Source organism: Gouania willdenowi, chromosome 7 (genome assembly GCF_900634775.1).
Source record: "Gouania willdenowi chromosome 7, fGouWil2.1, whole genome shotgun sequence".
Lineage (NCBI taxonomy): Eukaryota > Metazoa > Chordata > Actinopteri > Blenniiformes > Gobiesocidae > Gouania > Gouania willdenowi.
In genome coordinates this window covers 3851684-3872808 of record NC_041050.1, presented here as the reverse complement: position 1 = coordinate 3872808, position 21125 = coordinate 3851684, and the positions used below count along the sequence as shown (strand labels likewise).

Sequence of the window (21125 nt, the reverse complement as noted above, 5' to 3'; positions counted from 1 at the left end):
ATATATTTTATCATTTATGTTCAAACTAGAGCACAATAATGTTTAAATTACTCGTTTTCCTGCTTGATATCTGTGGCCCATTTAAGATAAACTGCTCTGTATTTGGCCCCTGAACTAAAATGAGTTTGACACCCCTGATGTAGATTAATTAATTACAAAATCTTTAATTTTATATATATATATGTTTATTTTTTATGCTGAAGACACGGTATAATCCCATCGGTTGGTTTGTTCTGGGCTTCACATTTGAATGGCTTTAGGTTAATATAATCTTTAGCTTCTAGTTGATGATTTATTGATTATCTGCCCTGTTCATAAGATGTTATGGTGGTGGTCTCTATATTGACTGGATTAGTGGGTGGGCTCAGTTGGGGGGTTGGATAAATGTTGGTGAATGACAACCACTCAGCTGTTTGGTGACCCACAGAGTAGAAAAACAGTGTGTGTGTGTGTGTGTGTGTGTGGGGGTGGTGAGCTAACTTCCACTGCTGATGACGCCTGTCGCAGCCATACGTGTTCACCCAGTGATGGGGGGCCTATAGCATCCGATCCATACGACTAAATCTGCGCTCTCGGTGAGGGCCTAATGCGCTGCCCTCCGAGCGTGTTGTAATCGAAACATAAATGAGTAATTATGGCGAACCACAGACATGTCACTTATGTGAAGCCATTAGTGTTGACACGTGTTGCTGGAGCTCCATCGACGTGAAGTAAGCCGTGTTTACAGCGCGTCTGCACTCTACGAGCAACTTTAAAGTAAGAGGGGCTCATCTAAGCTTTCAAGTGGAAACGAAAGCCTGTGCTTGTGATATATATATATGTATATATATATATATAATACTCAGCCTTTGTGCACATGTTGCACGTATTAATAAAGATGTTTGAACTCCCTGTGGACCTTAAATGCATTAGGATTGGGTTACATATTTTAGCTAATGGAGCTGTGTAAATCCTGAATTAATGCGCTGAAGTAAATGTGTCACCAACTGGTTCAGTGCAAAGTTCGGCCTCGGAAGGGAGGGGGAGGGGGGGTGGGGGGGTGGGGCCAGTCCTGTCCTGTCCTAGTTTTAGGCTATATCCACACAAAAACAGATCTTTCCAAAAACAAGCTTCCTGTACACACAGCATTAGTTGATAAAATGATTTATTTTCCTCGCACTGATAAGACGAGATAGAACAAACGCATGCTCTCGATTTGCATGCCACGTTACAACATATCCCGGTACTAAACAATAGGGGTGAGTAATGCCTGGCATTTGGCGATATCATTCGTATCCCGATACATAGGTCACGATATGATACGATATATCCAGATATTAAAGTATAAGGCAATTATTGCGATTTTTTTTAATTTATATATATATATATATATATATATATATATATATATATACAGTATATATGACTTAAGAAACAACTTATCTGTAAATGTGTACACCTTCATGAGAACATTATGTGTGAAATATATTTTATTGGCATATTTTACACTCAAAACATTGGCTTTAACATGCCATGTGCTAAAAACTTAAAATAAAATAATAACATACAATCTGCCTGTGGATTTTAAACCAACTTTGGCTTTAGTGCAACTTAACTGAAGTATTTGCCTAGAACAACAAATAAATGCAGAAAGTTAGAACTTTCTTTTTAGATTTTTTTTTGAAAAAACACAAGCTGGTCAACATGCCCAGGTTTCAGCACTTCTTTGTACAGTTACAATGTCTCCTGCAGTGGAAAAGACTTTCCTGGTTAAATAAAGGTAAAAAAAATATATATATATATATATTTTTTTTTTTTTCTTTATTAAAAATATATATATATATCAGGAATCGATTTTTTTTCAACACCCCTACTAAACAATATGATACTGTATATATCACGATATCAATTAGAAATTTCACCTTTGGGTCATTCCATGTAATTTTAACCAATTTTCAGGACATCTCACTACGATCTCAAAAATTTAGAAAATGTTCAATATTTTTTCCATAATAATTCAATTGGCACAAAACTTTTAGTTTTATCGGATGAATACTTTTTGAGATATGGCCAATTTAATGAGGGGTAGTATGTGTTGATTTTTGTGCGTCCTCATTTTTCTCCCATTTTCAGCTTCCAATATCTGAAAAATTATACCTCATAGGAAACTGAAATGTGGTGTAGTAATACAGCTCCATCTACTCTCTCAGAATATACAAAAAGATCTGCTATACATCCCTGTGGTGGACACGTCAGCTCCTCAAAATTGGAAAAATATATTCCTTAGATATTGGAAGCTAAAAATGGAAGAAAATAGGACACAGGAAAATCAACACATACCCCCCCTCATTAAATTGGCCATATCTCAAAAAGTATTCATCCAATCAAACTAAAAATTGTGTGGCAATTGAATTATTCATATTGGTGATATTGCAATTTTTTATATCCCCAAAATAGAAAACTTGATATATCTTGAATGTCAATATATTGCCCAGCTCTAATCCATGATTGATTTTTTTTCATCACCCTTTGCTTGTATCCTCGCCCAGCGTCCATTGAGAGCTGGAGATAAGCACCAGTAGACCCCAGTGACCCTGAACAGGACCAGGCAGGTCATCCTTCAGGAGCAGAGCATTTTAAAAATAAGACCCCAGCCTATAAACCCATCCCCAATGTGTTTGGTTTGAGTTTGTTGGGGATACTTCACTGTTTGAGGTTTATTTTAAGTGGCTGCCCTGCCATCCCATAGCCACTGGTGCCCTCTTGACCCTGCTTTAGTTGATGCACTGGTCCGCCTGAAGTGTGGGGGGAGGATGAAGAGGAGTCGGGGGTAATAGGACCCACACAGCCAAGAATAACTGAAGCCTAAAGGCTGCTTGCTGAGCCCTCCCTCCCACCCCCCTTCATTCAGCCTCCATCAGGGCGCTACAGCAATCAATACTAGAACAAAACGCTCCTGCTTTCACCCAGACAGGAACCTCCTTTTGTAACAATGAGGTCCTCAGACACGCAGACAGAGCTGCCCTGTCTCCAACGCCCTGGTTTCCCTCCTCCACCTCCACCCTGTGTTTTTCTCCCCACTGTGGCTGGTTTTAAATCAGGAGTTGGGATGCTGGAGAGTGTGGGAACAACACTTTGTGGCGATCACCTACGTCGGTTTGACGCCGCAGCTGTTTTCACCCGTACGTACGCCGGTACTTCTGCATTCCTCTGTGGATCAGACACTTATCCCAGGACGTTCTGGGCTTTTAGCTTTGTTTTCAACTTCACTTCTCAGAATAGACCTTTACAATTGGCGTCACAATCACTATTTGTATTATGGTTGCAAAGGGGTGGACATTTTCGGTATAAACAAAAATAGAAACTTTTCATGGTAATTATTTATTGGAATTAACTGGAAAAAAATTTTTTGATCTTCAAGTTTTGTAAGAATCTTGTTTGTTAGGACTTGCAGAAGGTAATTAAATATTAAACATCAAAAACCTTGAAACAAAATTTAAACAAAATGACACTGCGTGCTCAGTGCATGGATACAGGAGGGCGTGGCCTCAATTGTAAGGAGTGTGCCATGTGAAATATATTTAACTATATTTAACATCCTTATTAAGTGCCAACCTTAAATTTTCTAAATTTCCATTATTTCCCATGGAAAATTTTCAACTTTGAAACACGATTGTCTAAAGATATTTTCACAAGAGCATCAAATATTGATAAACATGTTACATGTAACAAGTTTAAAGCTCTTTTGCAAACATGCAAACTCTGCATAGAATGACTAGTGTGTGTTCAATGGGGATTAATCAGTTCACCTTAAAACAGTTCAGTGTATTTACAATATTCATATATGACAAAGACTTATATAAAACAATAAACATTAGACTGTAAATGTTATTACAGTTAGGTAATTCAAACTGACCAAGGAGGTTCAAAAGGGTTTGTTTGTTTGTTTGTTTATCTGGTGGCAGGATTGCTCACGCTCACGGACAGACTTTACTCGATAGATTTCATTCCATTTTGGAGAGAATCCTGATCAATATATTGATTCTGGATCATTTTCAAAAGTAAATAATCTCCCATTATTGGCGAAATTTCATAACTTCATACCTTTGTTTGTAATTACCCGATCTTTATGAAATTTGACTCACGTTTCACTTGAATTGCGTCCAGATTGTGATTTATTGACAAAATGGGGTTGCCAATAAATTTGGACGTATACTGTACGGTTGTTGATGGTGATAGAAAGTTCTTCCAAGCCTTTAAAGATCATAGCACAATGATCAAGTATCACTGTCAATATCTGGAAAAGAGGAGAAATTACCACTTGGCGGAGGTTTACGCTCTCTGAGTGCGACTGTTCATCATATTTCAAAGAGATGTTGAAGAAATAGTGAATATGTTTCACACTGCAGGTGTTGTGATGACCTGTTATTCCACTTTAGCAAATAAAAACTGAGTCACACTTTATCCACTGCTTCAGACCCATACAGTACATACATCTTGCTCTTTTTATCTATAATTCTCAATTTGAACCAAAAACCTTTTCTAAAGATACAAATTAAAAATCACGTTGAAACCCAACCCAGATGATTGATGGTTTGCCTGTTAGCTTGTGATTTTCATTTCGTCTTTTTTGAAATAATATGTTCAGGTTTCATTTATCTAAAAAACGTTTTCCCGACATGTTTCGACATTTTGTTGCTATAATCCTCATTGTAAAGAACGTGAAGAGTTTTTCCACGTTTGCTGATTGTGATGGAAACTTCATTTGACACGCCCCCTCGCAGCACACTGCTACCATTAATGTAACAGTATTTAAATCAGCATTATCTAAAAGCATTAAAGACGAGAAGCAGCTTTTACGGAGAAATGTAGATGTTATGCAACTTTGAGGCAGTAAATGGTAGCGTCTGGATGCCCCGTCAGCACAACCACCAGCCAGAAACCCTCCTGCTCAGCACAAACCAGTGTTTATTATGTTTTTACACCACTTTCTAACTACTGTCAGGTAAACGATCCCAGACCAATCCTGCCTGACACTTCTAGACACAATCTGCCATTAGGGAGGGAAGCCATATTTATTTGAGTCTGTCCTGTGTTAGAACCGTTGGCCTGTTTGGTTGTGAGTTGCGTTGCGTTGTGTTTTTGTCTGTTTAGTGCAAATGAAGGTCAGCTCACTAGCACATCGGGGACTTCCACGGCCCACTTAGGAGACTGTTGCCGTGGCTACTGGCCCGGGGCATCCTGTGCATCCATTATGGCAGCCATGTGCATGGAGATAGTGGCGGTCTGGAGGAGGGGTCCTGGGGTGGGGGGTGAGCCCTAAGGGGAGCCTTGTCCTCTGAGGCAGAGTCTGCACATCTGGAGCAGAGAGGTGGGATTTCCTCATGTGGATCCACACTGAGGAGCAGAGATCTCAGGTCTTCTTTTGGGTTTGATAATGGAAGTAGAGAATATAGAATATATAAACAGAGGGAGTAGGGTTGGGTATCATTTGCCGAGGTACGCAGTAACACATTTGGTGGATTCTTCTTCGTTGGTTGGACTGTGTATCGAAAGTAGTTTGAAGAAGTGTTTGATGCGGTAATTGGCATCGATGTGTTAATAGCCGGGTTCTCACCAGCGCTGTTGAGCGTAGGGGCCCCCAACGTTGTACTTTTTCTCCCCTACGAAGCGATGGCACCCCCTACGTTCAGTTTTCAGCAACGTTAGGTGGGATTTTGTGTTGTTTTTTCCTTTTCTAATCGGTACCGTTGTAATAATTATTCCACACTAGGACACAAATATATACACATATATATATATTATATTTATTCAATTGTAGAATACTGTAGATATTATGTTGAAGGTTCAAATGTAACCAATTGGTTAATAATAATTGGCTCAGTTTTTCTCATCCCTACTGTTGCTGACTATTGTTCTCTGTTTGACTAACATCAGTTGATCAAACCTCTTCTAACATTCCACACTACAAAATAAGTAATAAAAGAAGTGAAAAAGTTGTATTGGGACATCGCTAGTTTGAACTCTTTTTAATCTGCATAACTGAGAGAAACATACTGTACATCATCCGCACGGTTTATTCAGTACTGCTCGGATGCTCCTGTCTTCACCTGAGGACCCCGAGGACCCCTGCAGCCATTTAGCTGCCCCTGATGATGCCTGTCTGCATCCTCCGTGTAATTACCGTCCAATATAAACAGTGTTCTTCAACCAGACGATGCTGTGAAAAATTCCTGGTGAGAACCCTGAATAGTTAGTATTATCGATACCAATGCCAGCCTTTTAGTTCCGTATCGGGACTCCTCCCGATACTAATATCAGTATCGGTACAAACGGTAATTGTGAGGGAAGTTTTCCCCCTGAAAAGCGAGAGCCCTTAATCTCAGCGTTAACCCATGAAGTGAGCAGTCATAGCAGTGACATCAGCACCGATAACAGCTTTCCTCACTCTGAGATTACCCCTGGGTGTGGTGCAGCCGGAGATCAGCTGGACTTTAAAAAATACTCGCCTCATGTGGAATAATATGCTATTGATTATAAGAGGTAATGCGTGTTTCCACTCAGCGTGCGTCAGGGGCTTCGGACAGACATTTCCTCCCTGGAGGATTTTTTCCTGCATCGCTCTCTCCTTCATTTAATGGAAAAGGAGGTGGAGAGTGTCGGGATGAAGGACAACACGTGCCACGCTTCGTCCCCCGAGCCCGACTGAGTTGCTGGCTAATCCACCCAAGGCCAGAGAGGAAGAGATGAGGCGGAGCTGCAAGTTGTGCACGCTGCCAGCTGTGGCCGATATCTGCCTCACAGGCTTTTATTACAAAACCAATCAATCTGGGAAAAAAACAACTCATCAACAGAGTGCAGGGTTGTGGTTAGTTATTGTTATTGTTGCTGTTGTAATCTTAATTGAGTTGTAATTGATTTCAGATAATTGACTTTTTAATTGAAATTGTCATGCCAATGCATAAAAATGGAAAAAAAAGTTTTTTTTTCTGAGATAAGGCTTTAATAAGACCCTAAAAACTAGTGCAAATATGATAAGTAGTACACTTAAACTGTCATTAAATAGTTACCGTTCTATGACTTACACATATGTAGTTAACAATCAATAAAATATGTTTATTATCAACTTTTCCCACGTCCTGTGGCTTCTCTTGAGGATCATTTTAATATAAAAAAATCCCAATTGAAATCTAGGGGTATACTGACACAATAAAGGCTTTAACTCCCACACCAAGAACATCAATATTTTCATGGATAAGGAAGTCTAACAAGGTAACCAAGAGATGAGAAACAAATTAGATAATATTTTACAGCTGATTTAAGACATGGGTCAAACCAACCCATTATCATTAGAGATGCTAACACGAAGCTAACACAAAAGAAGCGTTACATTTTATGGGCTTATTTATTTCAGGCTCAGTAATTGTGATGAATTGAATTTGAAGTTAAATATTTAAGAACGTAATTGTAATTGACTTTCGTGGGAAAAAATAACAATTGTGATTTAAATTTTATGTAATTCGAAAAAATCTCGTTCACTGAAATCATAACTGAGTTGTAACTGAAAATGGATAATTGTAGACAACATTGTAATTGAAAAATGTAATTGACCCCAACCCTGGTGTGTTTGTTTTATTCCAAAGTGCGTGGAATGTCTTGAGACATGGAATGCCTCAATAGGGATATCCAGTGCACTCACACAGTTTGCATTGTGGAAAACTTTAGCTTTGAGGGGTTACATCATGCAACCTCTGGGTGTAAGCGATGCCTCTAAGGCGGGTGGGGGCTCCAGATGTGGTTTGGGTGGTGTCGGTGCTGACAGTGTGTGTAGGTGGATCAGGATCAGGGGCTGAAAGATGAGCGAGCCAGCCTCCCCCCCACCCCCTCACTGTTCAGATCCCACGTCTGTTACTTTGTTTTGACAGAACCAAACTGCTCCCTGGACGACGTCTGGCTCGTTCAAAGAAAACCCAAATATGTCACCCAGTGACGCAGAAGCATGTCTAAGCTCTGGTTCGACAAAACTCCATGTGTCACTCAGACTGATGCTTTGGGATCGGTCAAACACACACAGATCATAGAGCGTCTGTTCTTCTTCTGTTCACCAGTGAGATAAATGAGCTGGTGATGTTTCTTTGGAGTCACTTACTGAACCATCAATCCACTCATGGAGGAACTTCTGCCTTTGCTTTTCAGGGCAAACATTGACGAGATCGAGACAGAGGTTGTGGAGATCGAAGCAAAACTAGACAAGGTAAGACAGACACCTTTGTTTCTCTTCATCAACTCTTTAATAGAGTTACTCTTACTTGACAGTAGCAGGTCATTATGTCTAATTATGTTCATCTAAATCTGGATTTTCTTTTGGGTGTTTGCATAAAAAAAACAGGGTATTTTTCTCTCATTGAAAAGAGTTTGTTCTCATTCATTCATTCAATGAATACATTTGAACTTTAGTTGATATATGTTATATATAATATCTATAATTTAAAACGTTTATTTCGGTCATTGCTTTTTATCAAGTGATTAATGTTTATTTCCCAGAAAGCATTGCTTTGAAACGTTAATGAAGATATCCATGTAGAATTGTAATTTTCAAAAGTTTTTCCAGACTTGCTCATGTACATCGTGAGGCTAAGTGTACAGTAGCTACTATAGCCAAGTATACAGTAGCCACTAATGCTAAGTGTACGGTACTAAGGCTAAGTGTACGTACTAAGGCTAAGTTCACAGTAGCTACTATGTGTACGGTACTAAGGCTAAGTGCACAGTAGCTACTTTAGCCAAGTATACAGTAGCCACTAATGCTAAGTGTACGGTACTAAGGCTAAGTGCACAGTAGCTACTATAGCCAAGTATACAGTAGCCACTAATGCTAAGTGTACGGTACTAAGGCTAAGTGTACAGTACTAAGGCTAAGTGTACAGTAGCTACTATAGGCTACGTGTACGGTACTAAGGCTAAGTGTTGTACTAATGCTATGTGTTGTACTAAGGCTACTGTATGTGTTGTACTAAGGCTACTGTATGTGTTGTACTAATGCTACTGTATGTGTTGTACTAATGCTACTGTATGTGTTGTACTAAGGCTACTGTATGTGTTGTACTAATGCTACTGTATGTGTTGTACTAATGCTACTGTATGTGTTGTACTAAGGCTACTGTATGTGTTGTACTAATGCTACTGTATGTGTTGTACTAAGGCTACTGTATGTGTTGTACTAATGCTACTGTATGTGTTGTACTAATGCTACTGTATGTGTTGTACTAAGGCTACTGTATGTGTTGTACTAAGGCTACTGTATGTGTTGTACTAAGGCTACTGTATGTGTTGTACTAATGCTACTGTATGTGTTGTACTAATGCTACTGTATGCGTTGTACCAATGCTAAGTAAAACAACCCTTGCTGGCGTCTTTAGAAATGAAAGATTCAGGACAGACAGGGTTTATACACTAGTAAGGTGAAAGTTATTATCACATTCAAATCTAAATTAGAGCTAACTAGAAATAACACTCATCAAACATCACCACAGCATCTAAAGTTTGTTTAGAAGGAATCAAACTGGGCTGTTTATGCAGATAAACTGTCAGATTGATGAAAGCGTTAAAGGAAGGTTCCTTGCAATGTGTTTTTGCTTCAGCGCTGCATGTGTTCAGTCATCCAACATGCACCAAAAGAGCCCCAATACTCACCATGTCTATAGATATAAATGTAATAAATAGCAGCTGGGAGGCAATGGGCCATTCTTAGAGAGATGACGTTTACTGAAACACAAAGTCTTTCATCTGAGCACAAAATTATTAATAACAGGAAATCAGTTTTTTTTTTTTTTTTTTACATCTTTTATTTGGTTCAGTGTGGGCATCCATAAGCATGAAAAAACCAATGCGATGGATTACCAGTGTGTGTTAACACTTTTGTAGCTTTGTTAATGGGCTGAAGTTATTTCACATCTGTGCATGGTGGCAGCAGATGATCACATCTGGAGCACACCTGCATTCGTCTACAGGAGCCGAGCTGGACGTAGAATTATAATGTAAAACGATGGTAAATGGTAAATGGACGTCACGATTTTTGGTCAATGTTTTATCCCCAATGAAGGCTAAATGCAAACCAATGGATGATGACACAAACTTTTGTCTGGTACGTACCCATAATAAATCATGTAATCTGTTGTGACCCCTTTAAAGAACAATAAATCTTCGGGGCCTCCCCATCCCAACAAACCTTTTAACAAAATGGGTCAAAAATGTAAACTTTATTGAAAATGGTCCAAATACCGTAGTTATTCTCCACAATTGATATATTTTAGAAAAGTAATTAAAAAAAACAAACAAAAAAAACAACTGAATGACAAATATTTTTAGGGGGGTGCATTCTGTTGTGGGGTCCGCCCCACAGTTTGAGAAGTAATTGTAAGAAGAAATATTCATATATTCCTAAGTGTCCTGTAATTTCTCCAAATACTTTGAGTTTGATTTATGAGTCCCAAGTCAAAATTGCTCAAATCGTACCTGTCGTGAACCTTAATTGCAAGCTCTATCAAAAGACTGTGTATCCTACTAGAGAACATGTGTCAAACTCAAGGACCGGGGGCCAAATCCATCCCTTAAGAGCATCAAATTCGTCCCACAGAAGACAGTAAAAATGAGAAAACATTGATGGTTGTTCCTATTACTAAATAACACAATTGTAGACGTATGAAATTCACAAATTCAATGAAACTCCACAATACTTGTAGGGACTCAAAGTTTCTTTACACTTACATCACATGAATGCAGTCATTTTTCATCACAAATTATGGAAAGAAATAAAAGAAATTCAAAGAATCTCACAAGTTTTTAATAAAAATCTTGCAAGTTCTCACAAATAATTCCACTAAATTACACAAAAACTGGTTACAAAATCAAGAATTGTTGAAGAGAAGATCATGCTGGGACTGATATTGAAAACTAGAGCACAATAATGTTTAAATTGCTCTTTTTTCACCCACCTAAAATCTGCGGCTCACTTAAGATCAAAAATGCTATTTGGCCCCTGAACTAAAATGAGTTTGACACCCCTATTATACTAGAACTTTAGTCTAATATTAAATCCTGTTAAAGCAGCTCTGTTACCTTTACCTTTTGGTAAATATTAGATGAGTTATAAAAGGTTGTAATCAGACATACATAAGGCTGACATTATCTGTCATTAGCATGCATAAGGTGTCATGAAGAGTGTCAACAAGTATTGTTCACTAAATTATGACACCTTTGGCTAAAATATGACATCTTTGGAGCTATGTTTGCATTTTTTGGGTTAGGTGGACGGATCTTGTGGGGTTAGGTAGGGTTGAGGTCAGAGACTCTTTATTAATGCTAATGACAGGTAATATCAGCCTTTATATGTAGAACTTAAAGTAAAGTGTATATTAAATGAGTAGTTAGTATAAAAAGTGGTAATGAGACAAAAAGACTCCATCAGTAGCTGCGTTTTCATTAACCTTGGTCACATGACCGCTTCTCTTCAAGAAAACATGACGCGGTACGTGTAAACAGAGGAGGAGACCGGGACATTTCTTAGCATTATACTTTAAAATGATTAGTGCCACATTAAATGTGAAACAACAAAGGAATACAGAGTGTTATAAGGAGGTTTGGAGCGTCTGTCTCTGTCTTGCATGATGAGATTTCACAAGAGTTACAAGGCTGCAGCCCAAAGCAATGTTCAATGGAAACATGTTCAAAGCGCAATTAGTGCTTTTATTTTGCAAAAATCTGTAATGGAAACCCAGCTAGTGTCCTGTCTTTAGATTCAAGATGTAGAATTTACCCAAGTTGTCAGTCACTGAGATGTAATCAGGAATAATTATGTGAAACAGTTCTGTATCTGCATCTCTTACTGTGTTTACTGGTGACGGTTGAGGATTTATGTGTAAAGCAGGGATTAAAAATCAAACACTCGTCTTATCATCTGCTCATGTGTTGAGCTTTTGTTATAATCTCCCACAGCTCTTTTATTTTGAAGCCTTCTTCTCTCCATCTTCTGTTCAGCTGGTGAAGCTATGCAGCGGGATGATCGAAGCAGGGAAGGCCTACATCAGCGCCAACAAGCTGTTCGTCAACGGCATTCGGGATCTGTCCCAACCGTGCAAAAAGGACGAGATGATCTCGGTGAGTCGCTGCTCACTCGCTGGATGGAATAACAGTGAATAAACCTGATTAGATTAGAGTTAGTCCGCTCTGGAAAGTTGTTCCTCAGCGTTCCAGTTTCAGTTTTCACTGCTGCTGACTTTGAGCACTATTAAAAGACTTCTTGGCTTCGGCTGCATAACTAATTGGGAGTTTGTTATTGAAGCCTTGCTCACATTTGTGTTTTCCACGAGTTTAACAAAAGAAAAGAAGGTTTGAATCAGTCTGTTTTTACGGCTCAGATTCCCGTAAACAGCTCAAATTCCCTTTAGTGTCATTATTCGGGGTTGACTCAGTTCTTGTGATGTGGAAGAGTTTGTTTTCCTTCTTTTTCGCTTTTGAATAAATTAGGAATTCAGTGAGAGCAGCTTATACTTTGCTTATTTTTCTAATTGTCTGAAATAGAAGCTTTGTCTGTTTGTTTTGTTGGTGAAGTAAAAGTTTGTGACAATTTCTCTGCAGGATTGCTTGGAAAAGTGCGGAGAAAGCCTCCAGGAGATCATAAACTACCACATGGTGAGTCAGCCATGTGCTTCATATTCAGTCTAAACAACATTTCTTTGCATTTTGAGCTAATGTATGTGATTTACAGATGTATTTACTTTACCTTAGTTATTACAGTATCTTTAGCTTCTCTGACAGTAAACAAAGCAGCAGATTTGCTCCGCTGGTCATTCCTCTCACTGACCTTTAAAGCTCCTGACCCCCCCCCACCCTGCCACCTCCATCCTGTACCTCCGGGACGCTTTGAAGTCCATTAATTTGAGCTTGACGGGTGTTTAAATTGCAGTTTGTGCATGCGTGTCACACATTTCTCTCCCAGAGCTGGTCGAAAGATGCAATGTCGCACATCATCACACGTCTGGCTCCAACACCCCCAACCCCCCCCCCCCCCCCTGATTTGCTGCAGTCTGTATAGGCAGGGAGGAGGTCAACACTACAAATGAAGGGTTAACCAGGCAGGCGTGGCTTGGCTTTGACTGCTGGAGACGAGTAACCCCGGGTAACCTTGACCTGTGATGTCGGCTGTTTTACACATGGTGTGGATGTTTGCACAATATGGCCACGTGTGCTGCTGTCAGGGTTCATTAATACTGCAGATAACCAGTGTAGAGGCAGTAGAACATGGTGGAGGTTGGATTCTGAGGGCTACGTCCAAATATTCCCTCCTATCTCCTTTCCTATCCACTTTTCCTTAACCCCCGGAAGTACTTAAGTGGCGGCGACGATAAGGAACATTCCAAAAGGGGGCTCAATGCTTCCTTTATAACCTCCTTTAGCCTAGGAAACACTGATGCATCCTTTACCAAAGGAGACCAGATAATGCAGCCCCACATTTCCTCTCGGCAGCGACAACATTTAAAGGGACCCGCTGATCAGAGCGTTCACAGAAACTCACGATGACTGAAAACAGAACCACATTGTGATTTATTTAACATATTTCATTCACCTAGGAATGCTTTGTGTGGTTGTACATGTGTATGTCTACAACGTTATGTAGGCCTATACTGTATCATGCATGAATGTAATAATTTTTTTAAATTATACCTATTTTGGATTAATGTTGATTAGTGAGTGGAAAGTGAACGTGAGCAACCATTCTCAATGTGACGTTCTTTTAGTTTCAGTTTTGTTCTTCATAGCCTGATGGCCTCTTTTCCATTGATTTACATTCAAACCTTGTGATAACTGAGATTATATCAGTGGTTAGAGGCACAGGGAAAGTGTTAGAAATGCGCTTTTAGTAGTCATTTTTAGGAATTTGTAGTTTTTTTTCACCACGGCAGATGGCGTGCATGCGTGTGTGTACACAGCAGTGGCTTGTGCTTCTGAACTTTGACCTACACTGTGTCAAACCCCTGCAGCGCTAAAGTGCAACACTCTTTCAATGTGTGGTGATCCGAATCCATCAAAAGCTGCACGAGTGAATCAATCACTGATTGGAGTCGTGCATCTCCTCTTAAACCCTGCAGAACCCATCAGGCTTCCATAAGATGTAGGGCCCTATACTTTCCACGTTCACGGAATCGACCAATGAAAACGGAATCCACTTGACAGAATGTGGATGAAACACCGTCATTTTGAGGCAAAGAACATTTTTTTCTGGGGAAATGTTTGCAGGGACCGCTCATTAGGTGCACCGTACGCCTCCCCCCCATCCTGACCATTTAAAACACCGTCTAAACTGCCAAAAAACTACGCAACTACTGCAATATACGGAGCCGACCAGTTCCCGCTTAACTTTTGTGTCTGTGAAACTCCGCTCGTTATTTTAAATTACATTTTTATTTTTGACCTTCATTTTTTTTAATGAATAGTTTTATTTTTTACTTAGTATTTACTGTATTTGATTAATTGATTATTTTATTTGTTTAAATGGAATTTTGAAAAATGAATATGGAAACCACGGAATTTGGAAAAAAAAATAAAATGGATTTATAGGGCTCTAAAGATATTTGCTCTTTTCTTTTGGAAATAGCATGTTGAGTTTGGAGGCATCATCACGTCTGACCTGAGAGACGCTAGAATGAAAAAAAAAAAAAAAAAACATGTAGCTTTTTTTGGCTTCTTCTTCTACCTCGTACATGCTTGTGTTTTATTGTGGAAAGACGCCACATGCATTTGACTGTGTGTCACTCCCGTAGCTCTGGGACTGCAGCAGCAGTGAGTCCATGAATAAGATATGATGCTGGTTATATCTGCTGCTCGCTGTGCAGCAGCTGCCGCTGTGCGCTCCCCTCACAGCAGACGCTCCAGAATAGAGAATGGCTGCAGAAAGCAACGTTTGAACTTTGCACACACACACAAAGAGTTTAAAAACACTTTGTTTCCCTTGTTTGACTTTCACACAGATCCAACACTGCGAGTTAGGTTGGTTCACAAAATACATTTTCACAGAATTCTGCCAGATTGCTTTTTGCCTTGTTCCGTTTGATGTTCTAAGCATCTGTACCAAAAATAGAGTGAATTGCTGCACATTTAGGGTTGGCACGCTTTTTCCACAATGTTGATGTTTTTTCTATTTTCATTATCAATATACAAGGAAAATCTGTTTGTATCACACATTTCATACACAAGGCAATTCAATGCGCTTTACATGATCAGAAAGTGCAACAGAAAACCATCAACAGCTTAAAAATCAATAGGAATATTGAATAAAAAATAACCTAATAAAAAAATCTCCCTCACAATCGTATGTTTTTACTCATTTAGTATAAATACAGGGAGAGACTATTAATGACCAAATTCACCTTTATATCATTCACATTTCTGATGTCTGTGTAAGTTGTGCATTCTTCTGTTGAGCAATAAAAATAGTAAAACAACTGTTTACTGACGTTATATTGTCAAACAGGAAAAATGTGATCTAGCAAAATTTGGAAAACATTTTTTTTATCTTATACCATCATATTTTGAACCACACTACTGCGATTCCTCTTCCCAAAGATTTCACAATGACTCCTTTTTTGTTTTTCCACATCAGCAGAATCAGGCCAACAGTTTTTTTTATTTATTTATCAGTTTCTGTTTAATTCAAGCATGAAACTCCATTTGAATACTCTATCAATTATTGATTGGTGTTTGACTCTGTGAGCATACATTAGAGATGAGATGAGACTGACACATGCAAACATGTGAGCTGTCAGCTCTTAATGCACTGCAAACAACGGGGTCACATACAAGTCAGTACGATTGGTTTGATCATACGTGTGTGGAATGTTGGGAAACAAGTTTTAATGCACTTATGTTTTTTACACAACATGCTTTAAAGGGTCTGAATGACTTGGGATGAAACACGTGTTGCCCTGCATTAGAGAGCGCACTTTAAATGATTGAATTCCCACGTGGGACGCCATCGTCTTCTAGTTATATATGGTTACATGTGGTTCTATGTAGTTTTATATGGTTATGTGGTTATACGTGGTTATACAGTATATGGTTATATGGTAAATTGTCTTGATTTATATATGGTTATATGTAGTTTTATATGGTTATGTGGTTATATATGGTTATATGTGGTTAGTTACATGTGGTTATATATAGTAAACAATGCAAAACTGCATAATAGTTCTTTTTCTTTTTAAAAGTGCAACTGAAAATTTATTTTGTGCCTTAACTCATTGCGCTGTATTTACGTCAGATATTTGGTTGGACCAGCAGAGGGTGCTGGTAACCCAGTGGTCGGTTGGCATGCAAATATTGTTGCAGGGAAGAAGAGATGCTATGCGCTAGAAGACAGAGCTAATAGAAAATCGTGACTTTTACAGATATTCACGTAATATTACAGATATTTTTTTTGTTGCTAAAGGGGTAAGGAATCATTTATGAACATGTTTAAGAGTAGAAGGCGGCCAGAAAGAAAGTAGTAGCAGATTCTGCTCTCCACCAACACTTCTGGACAAGGGAAGGATAAATATATATATATAGCTCGTACTGCGATTAAATTTTCACAGTATCAATGTGAATCGTGATACCAATGAATCAATTTTTAACTGCCTTACGATTAATCGTTACATCCCTATTATATATGGTTTTGTGGTTAGTTACATGCGGTTTATGTGGTTTTATATGGTTCTATATAGCTATATGGTAACTTGACCTAATTTGTATGTGGTTATATGTGGTTACATGTGGTTATATATGGTTATGTGGTAAATTGGCTTGATTTATATTTGGTTCTACATGGTTATATGTGGTTATGTGTGGTTATGTGATTGGTTGCATGTGGTTGTATGTGGTTCTATATGGTTCTATATGGAAACAGGAAAACAAAACAAGAAGCCGTGTGAAGGAGCTTCTGCCTGCAGATGAATTCCTGATCATCGCTGCCTGCATTCTTCACTCATGAAGTAACATGTGAGCTGTCCTCAAACGCCAGGACATGCGATGAAATGGCTAAACACGTGCAGATGTTGGGCCCCATGTGTCCTTGTTGTGATTCCTTTAAATCATTTTCACAGCAGGGTCGTTTGTTAGTTACGCTCAACAACAGCAGAAGAAGAAGTCCTAAAGACGTGAATAACACGACTACAATGGTTCCAGCAAGTTAATTTTGTCTTATTTTGGAAGTTTATATGTTAAGGTTTCATTTATTCAGACAAATTTATTTTTAAGGAAATGTACTTAGATCTCCTGACATGTTTCGACTCTCAACTGTCAGTCTTCCTCTGAGGTGTCTGCTGATCTACAATGACCTCATGTAAAGGATTTCCAATATTCCAGAGTCGTGAAAGTTGCGGTCCAAAAATAAAAATGAAGAAGTTGCTTAAAGAAAAAATGTTTTCTATCCCAAGAAAGAGTAATGTTTTTTCTTATGGACCAATAAAAATAGTAAAAAAACTTTTTTTTTTTACAGATTTCAAGACACTGTCACCCAAGAACCAATGCATATCTTTGACTAATCATGAGTGATGTGAACAGTCTATGTTCATAGCTCAAAGCTGATCACATTACAGAGAGCTGAGGCGTATGCTAAGTTGTTTACTGAAGGCCCAAACATGTTCCAGACCCAATTACAAAACCTTTTTTCAATTTTGAGGAGCTGGCATGTCCACCAGAGAAAATGTATAGCAGATCATCTTGTATATCATTCGTTCATTCATTTTTCATGATGTAACAAAAACATTAAAAAACAAAAATGTTTCCAAAACCAAAATGAAAAAATGGAAAACGCCTTGTTTTTCAAATTCAAGCTCTTTTGCTTCGGTAGAGAAAACGAAAAACAGAAAACGAACACCTTTATTCGTTTTCTCCATTACCGATTTGCCAAAGTACGTGACCCGGAAGTGAAGCGTTGCACATCCCGAGATATCTTTAGCTTTGCAACACTTAGGAGTCTCTAAATCCTCCGAAATGTCCATGAGGAGGTTCTGTGCCCAACACCTGCTAAAGGCGATTTCCGTTTTTTTCATTTTGGTTTTGGAAACAAATATCAATTAATGAGTGTTTTTTTTTTTTCCTTTTTCATGTTTTTGTTACATAATAAAAAACAAATGAACGAATGATACACGGATTTAGATCTTCTTGTATATTCTGAGAGAGTTGGTGGAGGTGTATTACGATACCAAATTATGTTTCCTATGTGATGTAGTTCCTTAGATATTAGAAGCTGAAAATGGAAGAAAAATAGGGATGCACGAAAATCGACACATACCCCCGTCAGTAAATTGTCCATATCTCAAAAAGTAATATTTTTTGAGACCGGAGTGCGTGCGCCATTTGTTGAAATGACATGAAATTAATCATATACAAGAGCAGAAAGTTGGACCCTGGGGAACTGAACCCAGTGTGTTCATGCTGTGAAGCTACGAGTACTACGCACAGTGCTGCACACATTGTAGAGAAACTGGACTGACGTTGAAGAACTTCCGTTACCTGGGAGGGTTTTGTTTGTTGTGGAGCCACAATGACATCCATTCTGTTCTTTAATAGAGAGGCTCAAGCTGAGTGATTACACTCATGAGAAATAACAGTAAAGACTTGACGGGTTTCGTTAATATGTCTGGACTTGCTCCTGAGCTGAGGGGAGAATTAGTCGACTGACAGTAGTCCATTGTCATTCCTCTCCTCTTATATCAGGCAGCTGAAGATGTACCAGATATTCCCGTCTCCTTTATGGAATGCTCAATAGTTATCATTTGCTCTGGATTCCACCATGACATAATGTTTATCCTGATCTTTCAGATAGAAAAGGAAGCTGGGAAGATTTGAGGTCCGAATAATGGGACGCCTTGTGTTTTTAAGATACTTGTGATATCAGCCACGTGATTCTAGGAAGCAAGCTATGCTGCTTCTTCTTCTTCTTCTTCTTCTGGAAAACAGTTTTAAGACATTAGCTTTAGGAGTATTTGCTGATGATGCACAAAAGAAAATAAAGCTAGAGCAGACCTGCTAATCTGATGTGATTTATCTGAGACACACACAGTGTTCTAAACAGTTTCTGTGTCAAACAAGCCTATGATGTATGAGGTTCTCAACTGGTCTCACCGTGGGACCCACATTTTGCGGTCATTAAATTTTTATAGAATTCAACCAACCAAAGGTAGTTTTTGAAAAATAGCTTTTGTACACACATAAAATATTTTTTAAACATAAATTCATAGATTTTCCTGTACAACATGCATTTTACAGCATGCCTGTTAAAAGAAAAGTTTCTTTCAAAATAAAAGACAAGTCCAACACGAGAGAAATTAAGTATTAATTTATTTTTGACCAGTTGAGACTATTGAGTATATCAAATGTTTACTTGTATATTTGGTTAGTGAATACTGAAGAAGGGATTGTGCTGTATGTTATTGAGTTCTGAGGATGTTTTGGGAATAATGGGATACATTTCCTGTGGCACCTACGAAGTGGAAATGTTGAACTAATAAGAGGGCCTTGATTGTGACTCCAGAAACATGCAATAATTCTCACAAAAATACACTGAATAACTCCATACGTATCAAATGATAACAAAAATACAAAAAACAACAATAAAACCAAAAACATGCAAAAATGACAACGAAAATACGCTAAATAACTCATTTATATAAAATAATTACAAAAAAACATGCAAAACAACATCATAAATACTCAAGACTGCAAAAACATGTGAAATGACAACAAAAACACTAAATGACAGAAAGATACTCAAAAACGATTTCAGACAATTTTTTCTGACAACAAAAATACACAAAAACAACTTGATGCTGACGATGATCCCAACAACACACAAAACAACAACAAAAACATACAAAATGACTCTTAAATCACATAAAAGCAACAAAAATGCACAAAATGATTCTTAAAATCACACAAAACAACAATGAAAATACACAAAATGATGCTAAAAACACACAAAACAACAACAAAAACACTCCAAATGACAGAAAAATACACAAGATGATTCCAGACATACAAAATACCAACACAAATACACAAAACGACTCTAAAATCACACAAAACAACGAAAATACACACAAAACAACAAAAATACACATAAAATAATTCTTAAAATCACACAAAACAACAAAAACAGACAAACCCTTTGTTCTTTTTTGTAATAATTGCTTATTATTCTAACTGCTGATAAAGTACCACGTAGATTTGTTACAGTCACATTTTTGTGGCCCTTGCAGTGATGGAAATTGCCCATGTCTGATCTATAATGTCCAGAATGTGTGCCAGTGTTAATAGAATAGTTTACAGTGTAAATTATAAAACAATAGCATTGGTAATCAGTGTCTTATTGCAGCTTCAGCACCTTCACACCACAGATTGTTGGAGTTTTAGACCTTTTCTCACGGAGTCCATGTCAGGCGTGTGTGGTCCGTTTCTAACATGAAGCATGACTTCCACTACAAGCAAACCTTGCCCGACAGATGTTTAGCTCCAGATGTGCTATCTTTGCTTTAGCCAACTTTAAATGTTGACCTGTCAGCCAATGCTATGTCGTCATGCTCCAACATCAGGTACCACAATCCAAATTCAGCCCGTCAGAGCATCTAGTCAGGTCCTCAGGAGGGTTTTGTTGTAAAAATTACAACAAAAACATGACACTTTGTAAATTAACATGAAGGTTTAGATATCTCACTCCCTCCACATTCCCAATAAGAAAAACTCCACCAAAATGCATATATTTGCAATAATATTGAACGTCAACTTTTTTCTAAAACCACGCAAATTATTTCACTAAATTTTGGCAATTGTTGACTGATTGCTTAACATTCAGGATATTGTAAGTGACTTACATATTCCTTGTGGAATAATCATTGAACTGGTGAAATAACAAATAAACAGTGTTTGTTTTTCGGACTTAAAACCAAAGCAGAAATTCAGAAAAAGCAAAAACCAGACAAGCAGCATTTTTCATTTTTTTTTTTTAATCTTGTTCTGTTTGAGTGATATTTAGATATTTAAGGAAAAATATTACGAAAGCTTCATGTTTTAAGCACACCACACAGAGTGGACCCATAGACGGGGGCAGACTT

General features: G+C 38.2%; 1 protein-coding gene across 1 annotated transcript in view; it reads left to right on the top strand.

Moving 5' to 3' along the window:
• LOC114466662 (arf-GAP with coiled-coil, ANK repeat and PH domain-containing protein 3-like) overlaps positions 1 to 21125 on the top strand; it is a 90618-nt gene that overhangs the window by 32470 nt on the left and 37023 nt on the right. Inside the window, exons 2-4 of the mRNA XM_028452287.1 lie at positions 8176 to 8233; positions 12016 to 12135; positions 12616 to 12669. Coding sequence (XP_028308088.1) covers positions 8176 to 8233; positions 12016 to 12135; positions 12616 to 12669 — 232 coding nt within the window. The remainder of the gene's footprint in view (positions 1 to 8175; positions 8234 to 12015; positions 12136 to 12615; positions 12670 to 21125) is intronic.